General features: G+C 40.7%; 1 protein-coding gene across 1 annotated transcript; it reads left to right on the forward strand.

Annotated features, from left to right (window-relative positions):
- The first annotated feature begins 286 nt into the window (after window positions 1-286).
- LOC140229611 (arylsulfatase B-like) lies at window positions 287-12,989 on the forward strand. Its single transcript, XM_072309859.1, has 7 exons — window positions 287-553; window positions 1,331-1,517; window positions 6,271-6,446; window positions 8,054-8,261; window positions 9,420-9,669; window positions 9,994-10,157; window positions 12,724-12,989. Exons 1-7 carry the CDS (start codon window positions 287-289, stop codon window positions 12,987-12,989), a joined length of 1,518 nt encoding a protein of 505 aa, XP_072165960.1.
- Window positions 12,990-15,533: the final 2,544 nt, after the last annotated feature.

Consider the following 15,533-nt stretch of genomic DNA (forward strand, 5'->3'; position numbering starts at 1 on the left):
CAAAGTTATCATAATAGGACCCACCTTTTATTTTTAAATTCAGGATATTTCATAACCAGTTTTCGTCAATTAAATGTCGGTTATTTCTTTCGGAATTTCATGCTCTTTCATATTTTATAGGAGGTTGTTCATTATCTCACCAAAAACAAAAACTATACGATCCCTTTAAGTATCTTTCGTGGCCCAACACTCATAGTCATGGAAGCATTGAGTCCATGGATGTGTTATTTGAAGCAGCTAGGTAAAGCTCTCCAAATTCTTTCCAGCTGGATGCTAATTGCTCGGCATGGCTTCCGCGGGTCCCTCTTCACTTCTCTTCTGCTGCTGTCTGCTCCTCCTCAATCTGATGTCACGGTTTCGGTCATCACCCAGACCACACATTGTCTTCCTTCTCGCAGACGACTTGGGTTTCAGCGACATCGGTTACCATGGCTCCGAGATAAGGACACCCAACTTAGATCGTCTGGCCGCTGGGGGCGTAAAACTGGAGAATTACTATGTACAGCCAATCTGCACTCCTACACGTAGCCAGCTTCTGAGCGGAAGATATCAGGTAAACATATGCAGGTATTGTTTCGAAACGTTCAACTTTCTTGACTGAAGGATGTGGAACAGGATTTATTTAACCAAATACATGATAGGATAACCGATACCGTCTACATAGTACAACGCATAGTATCCTATGGACACATGTAACGTATCTTGTGTAGGATTGCTACACAAAAGACTCACAAGAATTGGACCCCGTTTACAGTGAGTGAAAAGGCCGGGCTCACCGACCTTCATTTCACTGTAAACCCGCAAAAGGCCAAAATGAGGGACCAAAATCGGCAGCGCATATGGCCAAGCTGTAGAGGTAGTCTCGGCCCTCAGCGTCGATAGTTTAAGGTGGTTTTGTCCTGCTAAAGATTTTTCCTTCGGCAAAAGGCTTTGCCGAACGGCGACGAAGCACGGAATTCAGTTGGCAAAGGGTCTGGACACCAGACTACACCAAATTGCGTTTGTTTACAAGCAGAGCGCCACTACGACAAAATATTGAAAGGTTTTAATTAAAAGCCCGGGTTCGGTCCCGCAATTGAGGCCGGGCTCGGCCCAGCCCCGCACTGTAAACGGGGTCTAGGTGTTGGTAAGGATTATGATCTTACAGTTCTGTTTGGTGCTACGGACAATACGGAAGTAATAGGAGAGGGAGCAGCCATTAAGAAAATACGTCAAACATCCATTCTTTACAAAAGACACTCGAGGGGCAACCAAATTAAGCAGCTAATGAAGGCATTCCTCTTAGGTGAAAGAAAACCTGGACATCTTTAGATATCTTTCACTTTTACAGATTCACACTGGCATGCAGCACAGTATCATAAGAAGCCCTCAGCGAAGTTGCTTGCCTTTGGAAGTACCCACCCTTGCCGAAAAATTGTTGGAGCTTGGCTACTCTACGCACATGGTGGGAAAGTGGCATCTCGGCTTCTACAAAAAAGACTGTTGGCCAACTCACAGGGGTTTTCAAACTTTCTTCGGTAAGATTTTTATCAATTGCTATATTCATTTTATGACAGCAATAACAAGTTTATACGAATGTTAGTAATGCCTACTATACACATGGATGCTCATCGTTCGTTAATTGATTCGTGCACCCATTTTTTTTTTTTTTTTGTCAAAAAGGTCACATTAGCAGTTCTAAACAATCTACCCTGTTTTGATCTCATCATAAACGGCTGAGAGCCGTCCAGAATAAAATGAAGGCAACCCTCAGGAAAACTAGAAAGCTATTCAAGAAGATAATAACTCTCTAGAATCATATAGTCTACATCACGAACAAATGCTCTTGCAATGTAGTGTACATTGGGAATCATCACTTAAGCAGTTTCATATGCAAAAATTAAATGCAAATAATACTGTTTCTTTAAAGGCAGTTGAGTCTCAAAAGGCTCACACCTTTCCGGGCAAGGTAACCGGGCTTGTTGCGAGGAGGGATGACTCACTCGGAACAAGTTTTGAGAATGCTCAAGGCCTTGTCATATGTTTTGCGGCTTGACTTGCGGGGAAACGAATTTGCTACCCGGAGCTCTCCGCAGTTGGTCCGCACCTAACAGTACCCTGCGAGTATCTCGCCTGTAGTTGCCCGGAAGTGCGCTCGCAAGTCCGATTTAACCGCAGCCAAGTTTTGAGCGTGACCATTTTTTTTTTTTCCTTTTTCCGGGCGAGACGCGGGGATGCCCGGAGAGATCCACGCAGAATGCCAGGGATCGGAGGGCCTTAGCGACAGCACCTCGCAGGCAACTCTCAAGCATGTAATTCGCAGTCCCGTATGCAGTCAAGATAATAACATTCTGTGGGACTTCTGCCATCAGTGGCGTACCGTGGGTCAAGACATTGGGGGGGGGGGCACCTCATGGCAGCAACATCAGAATTGCATAACGTAACAATTAAACGCGAGCGAGCGCAGCGAGCGAGCTTGAACATTTTGACATCATTTTTACAGTCCCCAAACTGCCGTTTTTAGCTATATATAATAATATATGTATGTATATATATATATATACATATATATATATATATATATATATATTTGCTTTGGAAATTAAGGGGTTTGCACCGGGCGCTGGCAGTTGCTGGCAGTATCATCACGAGAATGGCATAACGATTAAATGCGAACGAGCGAAGCGAGCGAGCTTGAAAATTTTGACATTTTACAGTCCCCAAACTGCCGTTTGTAGCTATATTTTTTCGCTTTGGAAATTCAGGGGGGGGGGGCGCACCGGGTGCAACTGCTGGCAATTACTGGCAGTAATATCAGGAGAATGGCATATAACGGTTAAATGCGAGCGAGCGAAGCGAGCGAGCTTGAAAATTTTGACATTTTATGTTCCCAAAACTGCCGTTTTTAGGTATATTTTTTCGCTTTGGAAATTAAGGGGAGGGGGCGCATCGGGTGCAACTGCTGGCAATTACTGACAGCAACATCAGGAGAATTGCATAGCGATTAAATGCGAGCGAGCGAAGCGAGCGAGCTTGAAAATTTTGACATTTTACAGTCCCAAAACTGCCGTTTGTAGCTATATTTTTTCACTCTGGAAATTAAGGAGAGGGGGCGCACCGGGCGCAAATGCTGGCAATTACTGACAGCAACATCAGGAGAATTGCATAGCGATTAAATGCGAGCAAGCGAAGCGAGCGAGCTTGAAAATTTTGACATTTTACAGTCCCAAAACTGCCGTTTTTAGGTATATTTTTTTCGCTTTGGAAATTAAGGGGAGGGGGCGCATCGGATGCAACTGCTGGCAATTACTGACAGCAACATCAGGAGAATTGCATAGCGATTAAATGCGAGCGAGCGAAGCGAGCGAGCTTGAAAATTTTGACATTTTACAGTCCCAAAACTGCCGTTTGTAGCTATATTTTTTCGCTCTGGAAATTAAGGAGAGGGGGCGCACCGGGCGCAACTGCTGGCAATTACTGACAGCAACATCAGGAGAATTGCATAGCGATTAAATGCGAGCGAGCGAAGCGAGCGAGCTTGAAAATTTTGACATTTTACAGTCCCAAAACTGCCGTTTGTAGCTATATTTTTTCGCTCTGGAAATTAAGGAGAGGGGGCGCACCGGGCGCAGTTGTTGGCAATTACTGACAGCAACATCAGGAGAATTGCATAGCGATTAAATGCGAGCGAGTGAAGCGAGCGAGCTTGAAAATTTTGACATTTTACAGTCCAAAAACTGTCGTTTATAGCTACATATATATTTTTTCGCTTTAGAGGGAGGGGGCGCCCGGTGCGCCCCCTGGATCCGCCACTGGTAGTCAAGGGTGTCGGTTTATGTTCATGATTGGGGGAGGTATGACCAGCGAGGGGGCTTCGAAGTGACCAAGCGGGAGAAGGATGTCCAAAATCTGCACTTTATATAGAGCATCCCCTAATTTGTTTGTGTTTGTGAGTGTGTGTGTGTTTCATATAGATGGAAAAGTTAGGAAATAGCCAAGGTCAAGTCTTATTATTGGCAATGCAAGGCATTTTAATATAGACTAGTATGTAAAGCAACACTGCAAAATCAATGATCAAGCTTTGATAGCAAATGTGTACAACCTATCAAACATCACATTGCGCAACATTGCAGCGGCTCTTTTTGCCATTCCGATGTTCTGAGTACACTAAGTGCGCACATCCTGCTTGTATTCAAAATGCCAACCAGGAATCACACTGAATCACAATCTTTTGTCGTTTCCGGGCTTTTTGAACAATGTTTCACTATAATACCTCTTTAATTATATGGTTAAAAGAAATGTTAGAAAAATATCTTTTTTCTTGATCATCCTTTCATGTCGATTTCAAAAGCAGTTTACTAACCCTTGAATTACCATTTTGGTAGGTTTTTTTTTTCTTTTTTTCTTCTTTTTTTTCTTTTTTTTTTTTACCAGCGGATTGGGGAGGGGGGGGGGGCACATGCCCCCCCCCATGCCCCCCCGTAGTTACGCCACTGTCTGCCATAATTTCAAAGGAATTCCTTCACTGAGTTGTCAGCCCCCACGCGACTGTTGCAAAGGTCACACAGTTAACTCGCGAGTAAGATTTAAGTAGAACGCGTCCAACAAGTAAGACACATGCAATGACTCGCCAAAATCCTTTGTCCCGTATGGTGAAAAATCCCTACAGGCAACAAGCCGGAGTAGAGTGCCCGGAAAGGTGTGATAGAGCCTAAACATGGTTGCGGGTAAAAAGAAATTGCTTGCGCACCTCCGGGCGACTACGGCCGAGATACGTGCTAGGTATTGTTATATGCGGATCATCTACGGGGACCTCCAATTGTTCTTTGCAAGTCACACGCAAGGCTTGCCCAGAAAGGTGTGATACGGCCTTTAAGGCCGTGTCACACTATTCCGGGCAAGCTACGCGGGCTTGTGGCGAGGAGGTAGTTTCCAGCACGTAGAAGATTTTCAGCGGGCGAACAAGAATGTTTGCAATTTTCATTCATGCCTTGTCATACCGTACGGGGGAACTTCTGCGGCTTGACTTGCGGGGAAACAAATTTACACCCCGGAGCTCTCCGCAGTTGGTCCGCACATGACAGTATCTAGCGCGTAGTTGTCCGGAGGTGCTCACGCAAGTCCGATTTAACCGCAGCCAAGTTTTGAGCATGACCAAAACTTTTTCCGGATGAGTCGCGGGAATGCCCGTAAAGGTCCACGCAGAACGCCAGTAGAAGACCCTTAGCGGCAGTACTTCCCAGGCAGTTCCCACGCAGGTACTTCGCAGTCCCGTATGCAGCCAAGATAATGAAATTCTGTGAGATTTCAGCCATTCCATTAGAGGAATTCCTTCACTGATACCCCTTTCATAAACTCATCCTCCTATTATCCGCATAAGAATAATGCGGACAATTCAATAAAAAATGCGTTCACAAACTCTGAAAATAATCCGCATTACTTTTACGAGCGCCCGTTCTGAAAAAGGCGGATAATCGTCATGGTGACTGCACACCCCCCTTCTGCGGGAAAGACAGGTGACGTTTGACCGCACCCTGGCAATTATCCGCATTATTTGGGTTTGCGTTCATAAACTCAAAATCTCGTCCCGATGCTGCTATTATGCGGATAATAGAAGGGTCGAAATAATGCGCATTATTCTTTCCCCTCTCCGATTTTACGACCAAATGTTGCGGATATTATCCGCATTATTGAGTTTATGAAAGGGGTATGAGTTGTCAGCCCCCACGCGACTGGTACAAAGGTCACACAGTATAGTAAGACAGCAAGTAAGACACATGCGCTGACTCGCACAAATCCTTTTCCGCCCTCAGGAATGTCCGGTATGCTAGAAAATCCCTACACGTAACAAGCCCGAGTAGCTTGCCTGGAAAGGTGTGACAGGGCCTAAACACGGTTGCGGGTAAAGACATATGCGTGCGCACCTCCGGGCGACTACTTTTGAGATACATGCTAGGTACTGTCATGTGCGGATCATCTACGGGGACCTCCGGGTAGTCAAAATTGTTCTTTGCAAGTCGCACGCAAGGCTGGTGTGACACGGCCTTCAATAGCCAAATAAGACCGAAATATAGTAAACGGTTCCTTTATCAGTCACAATGCATGATTACACAATCGCGTTTCCGTCCTTTCCATTTCAGCCCTTCCTCAATAGTAATCCCTACACGCTACCAACTTGTCCAACATTTAAGCTCTTCAGGAGCGTATGTCCATTATGTCTTAAGTTCTGACTCTCAAACGTGTGCATTTTGATTTGAGAGAAATTAATTGCTGTTATTGTTTTCCTTGCAGGGTTCCTGGGAGGTCATAGTAATTACTTTCAACACACAACATCTGAAGATGGCTTCATAGGAAAAGACCTTCGGGATAACGAAGAACAGGTAGCCGATCAATACACGGGACAGTACTCCACGCTAATCTTTACTCAGAGAGCTGAGCAAATCATCCGCAATCACGATGCATCTAAGGTAGACATTCCTCCAATTTGAAAGTCACAACCATTTGAATATTTGTCTAATATCACAGAAATATTCAAGAACGATCGTTGATTATGGCTTCGTTGATTGGCCTACCCCATGGTCAGTTATCATCTTCAAATATATTATCCATATTTAATGAGTCAAATAAATAACGGATCTCGCATCTTCGCCCATTTTGTTCGTTAATCAATATTGGAATTTCTACTGATTTAATGAGATCATTGTAACTCTTATATGCGCTGCAGTCCAGGAAAATCCTCAGGCTGCAGGATCTATAGCCCTTTCATGTTTAGAAGTTAGTTTTTTTTTTTTCAAGTAATAAGTTATAAACTTTGTCCAAACTGCACCACCGTTCAGGGGGGGGGGGGGGGAGTGGACGATATAAGTATTGCCAGTCTTTTAGATAATCAAACTGTGTCCAAATTGCCTGCTAACAATGAGATGCACATAGAAACTGATTGACATATTGCCCTACATGAGGCGTTTTCACATCAGCCCAATGTTTCGAAATCATTGAGCGCGCTATTTTTCTGACTTGGGACATTAAAACATATCTCGAGCTTGGATTTTTATCGGGCTGATGTGAAAACGCCTATTGACGTTAATAAGCACTGAATTGATCAGTATTTTATTAGTAGCCATAATAACAAATCATGGGCCTGCACACTCGAGCAGGATTCGAACCTACAACCTCTTGATTACCGGACAGGCGTCATATCTACTAGACCACTGAGCTTTCGCCCGACAACAAGTGTTGGTTCTAATTCTTATAGCATGCAGCTGTACTGCGTAATTATTCAAATTCATGAAATTCTTCCGTCGAGGTGTTTTCACAGCAACTGAATCCTGAACTGGTTCGAATTCTGCTAGAGTATGTACGTCCATGATTTTTTTTTTTTTTATCATGGCTGCTACTTAAACACTGATCAATTCAGTGCTTATTTAGGTCGATGTAGGGAAAGGAGATGCACATACTTCGTCACTTATTCAGTTCAAACCGATATAATCTTCTTCGAAAATCGACAAGATTATCTGAGACGATAGACAGCAAAAAAGAAAAAAGAAAAAGAAAAAGAAGAATAATAGAGTGCATAGGTCCTTTTCATTGTGATGATAATGATAATAAAAAATGATAAGGTCTTACTTACCCAGGGACTCCTGCTCTACCAGAGGGCCCAGCCATTATTATTACCCTAGCGTTGCCAGGTACCCATTTATCCACCCTGGTCAAGAGGGACATGGTAGGTAAAATATCTTCTCCAAGCATGTAAGCACTGGGAGGGATTCAAACTCAAGTTCTCCAATCCGGAGAGCCTGGAGTCTTATCCACTATGCCACAGCTATGACATTATTGCTCGCTTGAAGGATAATCCGTCATCTTCAGTGATTGGCTCGAAGTTTTCCAAGTGCAACTTTGCTCGAAAAAGCTTGTTTATTAGTTGAAGTCAAAAAACCCTCATCGAAATCATGTCCCTAACCACAGACCACATAAAAGAATAAAATTAATTCTCTTCACAAGTGTTGTAATTTGTATGTATGTATATTGTGATTTATTTATTGTATTCTCTTCTCATTTCTTTTTCTCTCCCTCCCAGCCTTTATTTCTCTACGTACCATTCCAAGCCGTCCATGGCCCTCTTCAGGCTCTCGACCATTATCTCTATCCGTATCGGTCTGTCGAGGACTACCATCGAAGATACTATGCTGCCATGGTGGCGTGTATGGACGAAGCTGTGGGCAATATCACAAGAGCCCTGAAAGCAAATAATCTGTGGGAAAATACTGTTTTGGTCTTTTCTACAGGTATTCACTTATTTATATCACCAATAGCTCGATGTTGAGAAACAAATCGCAACGCACTCGAAATAAATCTGTGTGGCAAAGTGAACATGTATATTAAAAGATCTTGATAGGCATCTACAAAGCTCATTATAGGGAATGATTTTAAAGTCCACATTGTATTAAGCACTGGACGAAATCATATCTTCAAATTGCTTTTCCTCTTTTGTTCCCCATAATGATTCAACCGTTGAATTCCCGTTCAAATAATGACCATGATTCGACAGAAATTCATATCATTCGTCGGATTTCTTTAAATTCCTCCATACAATCGAATAATCGACATAGTTCTTTGAATGATTACATAAATGAGTCTAACAATGATTAGGTCGTAGTTTTTTTTTTTCCTTTTCTCGTTTGTAATGTGGTTTGTAGCAACCGAGGAGATGTCCAATTGAAATGATTGTGTGTGTGTGTGTGTGTGTGTGTATGTATGTAGAGGAGGGGTTCGATGAAAGAAGACTTTCATTTCCATATACATGTATTCCTTTTCCTGAATTTTTTAAGAATGATTGGCCTGAAAGTTCAGGAGAGTTATCCTCAGACAAACTACAATAGGTGTAGACTGGATGGATGGTGGTAGCAAAGTCTGTTGCACTACCTTCGTAAACCATCTAGAATCTAAAAAAAGTCGACAACTGCATGTCAGACCAAAATAAACAAGTCCAAAATGACGCCTATTCAGCATTTGCGCATTGTTAGGTCTAGGTACTTGTTAACATCTATAGAAGAAAGGTACGAAATCAGCTAAGCAAACATATTTTTAATACAAATTAGAAGTGGCGAAATTGCCATTAATTTTCAAATTGCTCAAAGAGCAATATAAAGACAGGCTTTTTCAGTTTGTCCCCGGGGGAACAAGTACCTTCTTGGTATGTCTCCGTTCCAGTGTTTGTTAACCTGGGCCACATTTCATAAATTACACCCTATTGATTGTAACTCATGATGGAATGAAAACCTCCCTAACTACAGCCAGTCAGGAAGCTGGATTCTTGTCGTTACAATAATTGCCATTCCACCAAGAGTTGTTATCATACCTTGTTTGTGTGTGTCCATGTGTAAAATGGAGCACACACCATTCGCCATTAATAGTTACGTTGCTGGTCAATCTTTGTATGCTAGACAATGGTGGGCAGGTATCAGCAGGGGGTTACAACTGGCCCCTTCGAGGGTGGAAAGGATCCCTCTGGGAGGGAGGAACACGCGGCATTGGGTTCGTGGCGAGTCCCCTTCTCGACCCCTCTGTTCGGGGTTCGGTGAGCAACGAACTGATTCATGTCAGCGATTGGTATCCAACGTTAGTGCAAGGCGTGGCTGGTGGCGTGGTAAACCGATCTGAACTGGACGGATTTAACCAATGGAATAGTATCAAGTAAGTCTAGAATAGAATAGTTATCAAGTAAGTAGTGTATATATGTATATATATATATATATATATAATTCATAAAGCTATGAATGTTTTGAGTGGAAAATAATGGGTATCGCAATGCAAATAAAAGCTATATTCACAGAGATGTGTAAGCCATTCGGTTGAATGAAAGATTAGTCAGCAAAGACAAAAAGTAGACCTTGAACCTTATACATTAAAAAAATCAAATATTTCAGTTAGGATGTTGTATGGTAGTTACATTATATAGATTATCATAAAATGTAACGAAGATTTGATAGAAACTGTTCTACGTGTTATTACTTTCAGGGAAGGAAGCGCCTCTCCTCGCCATGAAATGCTGTATAACATCGACCCGCCCGGGATCCCGCATAAGGGATCAGAAGAACCAATCGCCATGCCACCTGTCTTCACTAAAGATATTACTGCAGCACTCAGATACATGGACTGGAAACTACTGACAGGCAGGCAATGTAAGCGTACAGTATACAATCAGATCAGTTCGTAAGGATTTTATGATGTAGTATAGGGATTATATCCGTGCATGGATATTAAAGGACTTGTTCACCTTCATAGACATGTGGGTTGAGTGAATGCAGCAATATTAGTAGAGCACATCATTGAAAGTTTGAGGAAAATTGGACAATCCGTTCAAAAGTCATGAATTTTTTGAAGTTTCTGCTCACTCAAGGCTGAATGAGAAGACTACTATCGCTTGTGATGTCACATGAGAACAACAATATAAAGAAAGAATAAAGAAAATTCAACATATTTTCACTTTTCTCGCATAACAAAAGAACACTTTAATTCTCTCTTTCAGAAGGCAGGGGGAATTATATTACCCTATGTCAGTAGCAAGTCGATGAAATGTGCACTTTATTCAAAAAGTAAAGTTTTGTGAAATTCTCTTTTTATTTTCTTTATATGGTTGTACGCATGTGACATCGCAGATACTTTAAAAATTCCTAACTTTTGAGTGGATTGTCCGATTTTCCCCAAACTTTCACTGATGTGTTCTACTAACACTGCTGCATTCATTCAATCCACACGCATATGAAGGTGGACTTGTCCTTTAACAGGAGACATTTTTTTAAGAGAGTGCGAAAATCATCTTGCGCCAGTATGATAAGAAATAATGCTTATGTAGTGTCTGGAATAAATAATTGGAATTCGGGTATCAATTCGGTCTCTTCAAATCCAGCTGATCTTCAACGGATTGAATGTCCTTTGTAGAGGCTGTGGCTCGTTTCCATTCTGTGGTTACTACTCGCGGCGGCCATATTTAGTGCTTTTAAGGCGCCTACCAACTCAGGGAAGATTTCGGAGCACGAGCTCGCTCACGCAAAGTAACGATCAGTTACAAACTCCTATCTGAATTTGAGACTCGGGCATAACTGTGTAAAATCAGGAAACCCCCCCCCCCCCCGAAATTTCATGACTTTATGTACACACTGGTAGGGCAAATTTTGAGAGGATTGCATCATCAATATACTATTATTTTGTATATTTATATTGACTGTTCAAGAACTATATAATGAAAGTTAGTGAAAGTTCACATCATCGTACAGTACCTTCCTTTTTTTTTCTTTTAAGAATAACTCTAATTTGTCTTAGATTTCCCTTTTAAGTTAGACTACGTAAGATGCAGGAAAGACCGAGAAATAAACTAGATTTCGTAATTACAGGCGTAGCGACACAGAATAATGAGGTCGTGGGAGAGGGGCACACCTTCCAAGAGGATGGAATTTAGGTGTAAATATTATTTTTTTTTTTGGGGGGGGGGGTTCAGTCAAAACTTGGGAAAAAAAAATCATGGGTTATCGCGTCGGTGAATGGAGTGGTCACACAACAAATATCCCGATATGCATAAATATGTATTCTCACAATATGCTTACAAGAAATGCGATTAACTATCAGACCCTTCTTTCCAGCGAAGGGGGGGGGGGGGGAGTTGGGATCATTCATACGGGTTAGAATTAAGTAAAGGCAAATAAGAACATTAAATACATATCAAAGAATCGTAAGATAATTAGATGTACGCATTAAATGCACACCAGCATATACATGAAAGAGAGTATACCTACAATAATACAGATATTTTGATAATTCGTGAAAACAAATGCGAAATGATGGAGCATTAAAGTCAGATTCAGATTCAGATTCAGATTCATTTATTGTCCATAAAGGAAATTCTTCTTGTTGGCATATGGGTGTACACATAGGAATATCTGCATACATACATACAGACATACATACGTACATTCATGTACATGTACACATATGAATGAATACAATTTTCAATATATACACAATCATACAAGCATGATTTATACTCACATAGTAAACACATTTCATTTCATTTCATTTTTATTTCATTTCCGGCCAAAGCATATGATATGACAATTTCATATAAACAAATTAACTACAATGTAACTTTTATACATTTCCAAATGAAATTAAGATACACGTCATTCGTTTACATGAATCAGTAAACATACTGGTTGAAGAAATACATGGGCAAAATGTGACTGAATCATAAGAAATCATTACAAATTTATATTTCAAATAAAGACAGAATAAACTGACCAGAAAGAATATAAATTATTAGTGGAAAAGTGAGCAAAGAAAATGGGATTCCATCGGGATTCGAACCCGAGACCTCCGGATTGCTAGACCGGTGCTCTACCGACTGAGCTATAGAAAGCCCTAGTGCAGTATTCGTCCCAGAAACCTTTAATTCTCAATGCTCGGGTGGTCAGAAGCTATAGCAGTGTGTTTGTGTGTGACACACACGCACACACTTGAACCTGGCATAAACCCGAAGGATAAATTCAACTTGGGGATAAATGCGAGGGATCACCGAAGTGATGCAGCTTTTTGAGTTTGTAACAAATAAAGACAGAATAAACTGACCAGAAAGAATATAAATTATAAATTTATATGTCATCACAATGAATTGTAGAGAATATCTGTAATACTACAAGACACACTTCTACGGCTCCATTCTAACCTAGTCAAATATGTTCATCACGTTGACAGACAACAGCAGCTGGATTCCCGTCCCTGGCTCGGGAATCTCTCCCATCAATCCTTCCACTCCTCCTACCAAGAAAACTTGGCTTTTCAACATCAGAGACGACCCACTAGAGAAGACCGACTTGTCAGATGAGAACCCTGCAATGGTAAATTTCCTCCTCGACCGACTTCAGTTTTATCTCGATTCATCCGCGCCTGTTTACTGGCCGCCCCTTGATCCTGAGGCGGACCCAGCACTTCACAATGGCTCTTGGACAAGCTGGGAATAACATTAATGGTGCAATACTTACGCTGGACAGATGAAAATCTCGTGCAGTATGACAATTACTAATGAAGTTTATAATTGATAGAATGCGAGTGACTAATCCGAGACTTGACAGCATAGTGTGGACAGTATCGATATCTACATGATCTAGTACTTGTACATGCCCTCATGAAATCAAGATGACTGTTGGGACTGTGATAAAACGATTGTGTCAATCAATCATATGTCACATGGTATTGAACAATATGCAATTTCGAACTTTCGATAATACTAAGCAAGATAATCAAAGAATTCTAAAAAAAAAAATGTCAAATCAAGGTAGTCGTCATATACGCTCTGTGTTATAAAAAGCGATCATTTAATAGCAAAATAACAAACAAACAAATATTAAAACAAAACAAAACAAAAACAACTTCTCTCTCTCTCACATTGGCCAAACATATTATTTCGAAAGTCCTTCGAAATTTTAGCTGGTTTTTATCTCCTCAAACTAATGTTAGCAAAAAAAAAAAAAAAGGAACAGTCGAGTCTGTGGAAACTCGTGTCTCGAGTCTTTGGAAACTTGTGTCAAGTTTGGGAAAGATGCTAATACCAGGTGGAAAAAGAAACACATCTACACATGACCAGCCATTTCGTGGTAGAGGACAGGCTGTAAGACAAAAGAAACTATAGTCTGGTAGTCAACCCGTTGATAACTTCTAGACATGCATGGTAACGGCCTAAAGCAATGTACCCAGCTATCCAACGAAAACTAGTGGTTGATGGTCTGCATATTATTCAGAGATGGATCATGCAGATTTTATCATATTCGCTATTTTGTTTCTATGTAATGCTGCACGAAATTTTCCATGGCACCATGTGCTTCATCCTCAGTATAAATATAATGGCAATCAAATTATTTTCTCTGTTGAAGGTCATTGAAACGAACATTCATCTATTGCTCCTTCCTTTCTTGGGCGAGATATTTTTACTCTCCAATACCGAGCGAGGAGACTTGTGAATTTTATCCTGACGTTGAGATAACAAACAACCATCTTTGTACATTTTCTACACCATTCTATCTGCGGTAGAGTTCTTATGAGGATCATCATGTGGTAATAATGCGCGTGATGGGTACGCCAGGTTGCTGAAACCATCTACAGAGGAACAATATAGCATTGCCATTCAGAGCTACAGGGAAGAAAAAAAATACATGTATATACAAAGTACTTTTACTCATGAAATTCCTAGACGTCGGTATGAAGGTGCCTTTCCCTGCTTTATTTGGTAGGAAACAGGAAGAAAAAAAAAAGTTTAACAATTTCTAAAATCATCCGTCCGTTTGAATAATGAGATTATTTTTGAATAGGCAACGTTTGAATAAAAGGTCATTTTTTAAGTTAACTAATGTGCAATTTGACGTTTACAAATTTTTAAACTTTGAACAACTTCGGGTCATATGGTTGGTGTTATAATTTTTCTTTTGAGAATAGAATTCTGCCATTCTTGCAGTCTCGCCAAGGTGAAAAAGAAAAAACAAAAACAAAACAAAAACAACAGTGGATGATAATGGAAATACGGCGATGCAAGATGTAGTATGTTCAAAAGGACCAAAATAATGAAGTCGATGATATACTATCGACCAACAAAATTAATATTAGAAATAATTGTAGTAATTTCAATCAAGTGATTAAGTAAGACATTATACTTTGCTTTCTTGTAAGAATAAGGGAAACGAACCGACATCACGTTCCCTGCAGTATGGAATTCAAAAAATAAAAATAAATGCATGACATACAACGTTGTTGTCGGTGATCTTCTCTTTCAATTATCTCTGCTGTGGGTGTTTGAATTTGTGTTTCTCCGTATTCTAAAGACCCGCAGTCATTGGTGTGTGTGTGTTGGAGGTGGGGGTGGGTGGATATTTATGCTGCCACTCTTTTTTTTTTCTCCTCACACACCGGCCCCTCATAGTTACGGCGGTGCAGTGTATCATGCCGTTTCTTTCTGCGCTTGAAATTATATTAATGGGCATTAAAATCGGAGCATGAGATAGGAGGTGTCGAACAATACATTTTATACATTTCCACAATGTCATAAAGATATTAGAACACAGTCTTGAGATCAGTGGATTTTTCCCCTTCACATTATGATGGTTTGTATAAAGCGCAAATATTCAAATAATGCTTTCTGTGCATGTCCTTGCTTTGAGAATCTTAATTTTTCCCCATCTTTTTAGCTGGTTGTTATTTTTGTGAACTGATATTAAAAACACACAACAGAACCTCTGGCCATAACAGGCAGTCCCACCCGTTTCGAATATACAAACACATCCATAGCCTTTACATTGTAAAACGTAAAAGTAAATTTATTTGCCACAGAATAACGTCTTTAACAATCATAATGGTAGATAAATCGAAAAAGACACGTGAAGGAATATAATAGTTAAAAAGGCATCAACAGACAGGTTACTGCAACTGATTGACAATTTGCCCTACATTGACGTAAATAAGCATTGAACTGACTAGTGTTTTAATAGTAGCCATGATAAATGAAATCATGGGCGTAC

Source organism: Diadema setosum, chromosome 6 (genome assembly GCF_964275005.1).
Source record: "Diadema setosum chromosome 6, eeDiaSeto1, whole genome shotgun sequence".
NCBI classification, from domain to species: Eukaryota; Metazoa; Echinodermata; class Echinoidea; order Diadematoida; family Diadematidae; genus Diadema; species Diadema setosum.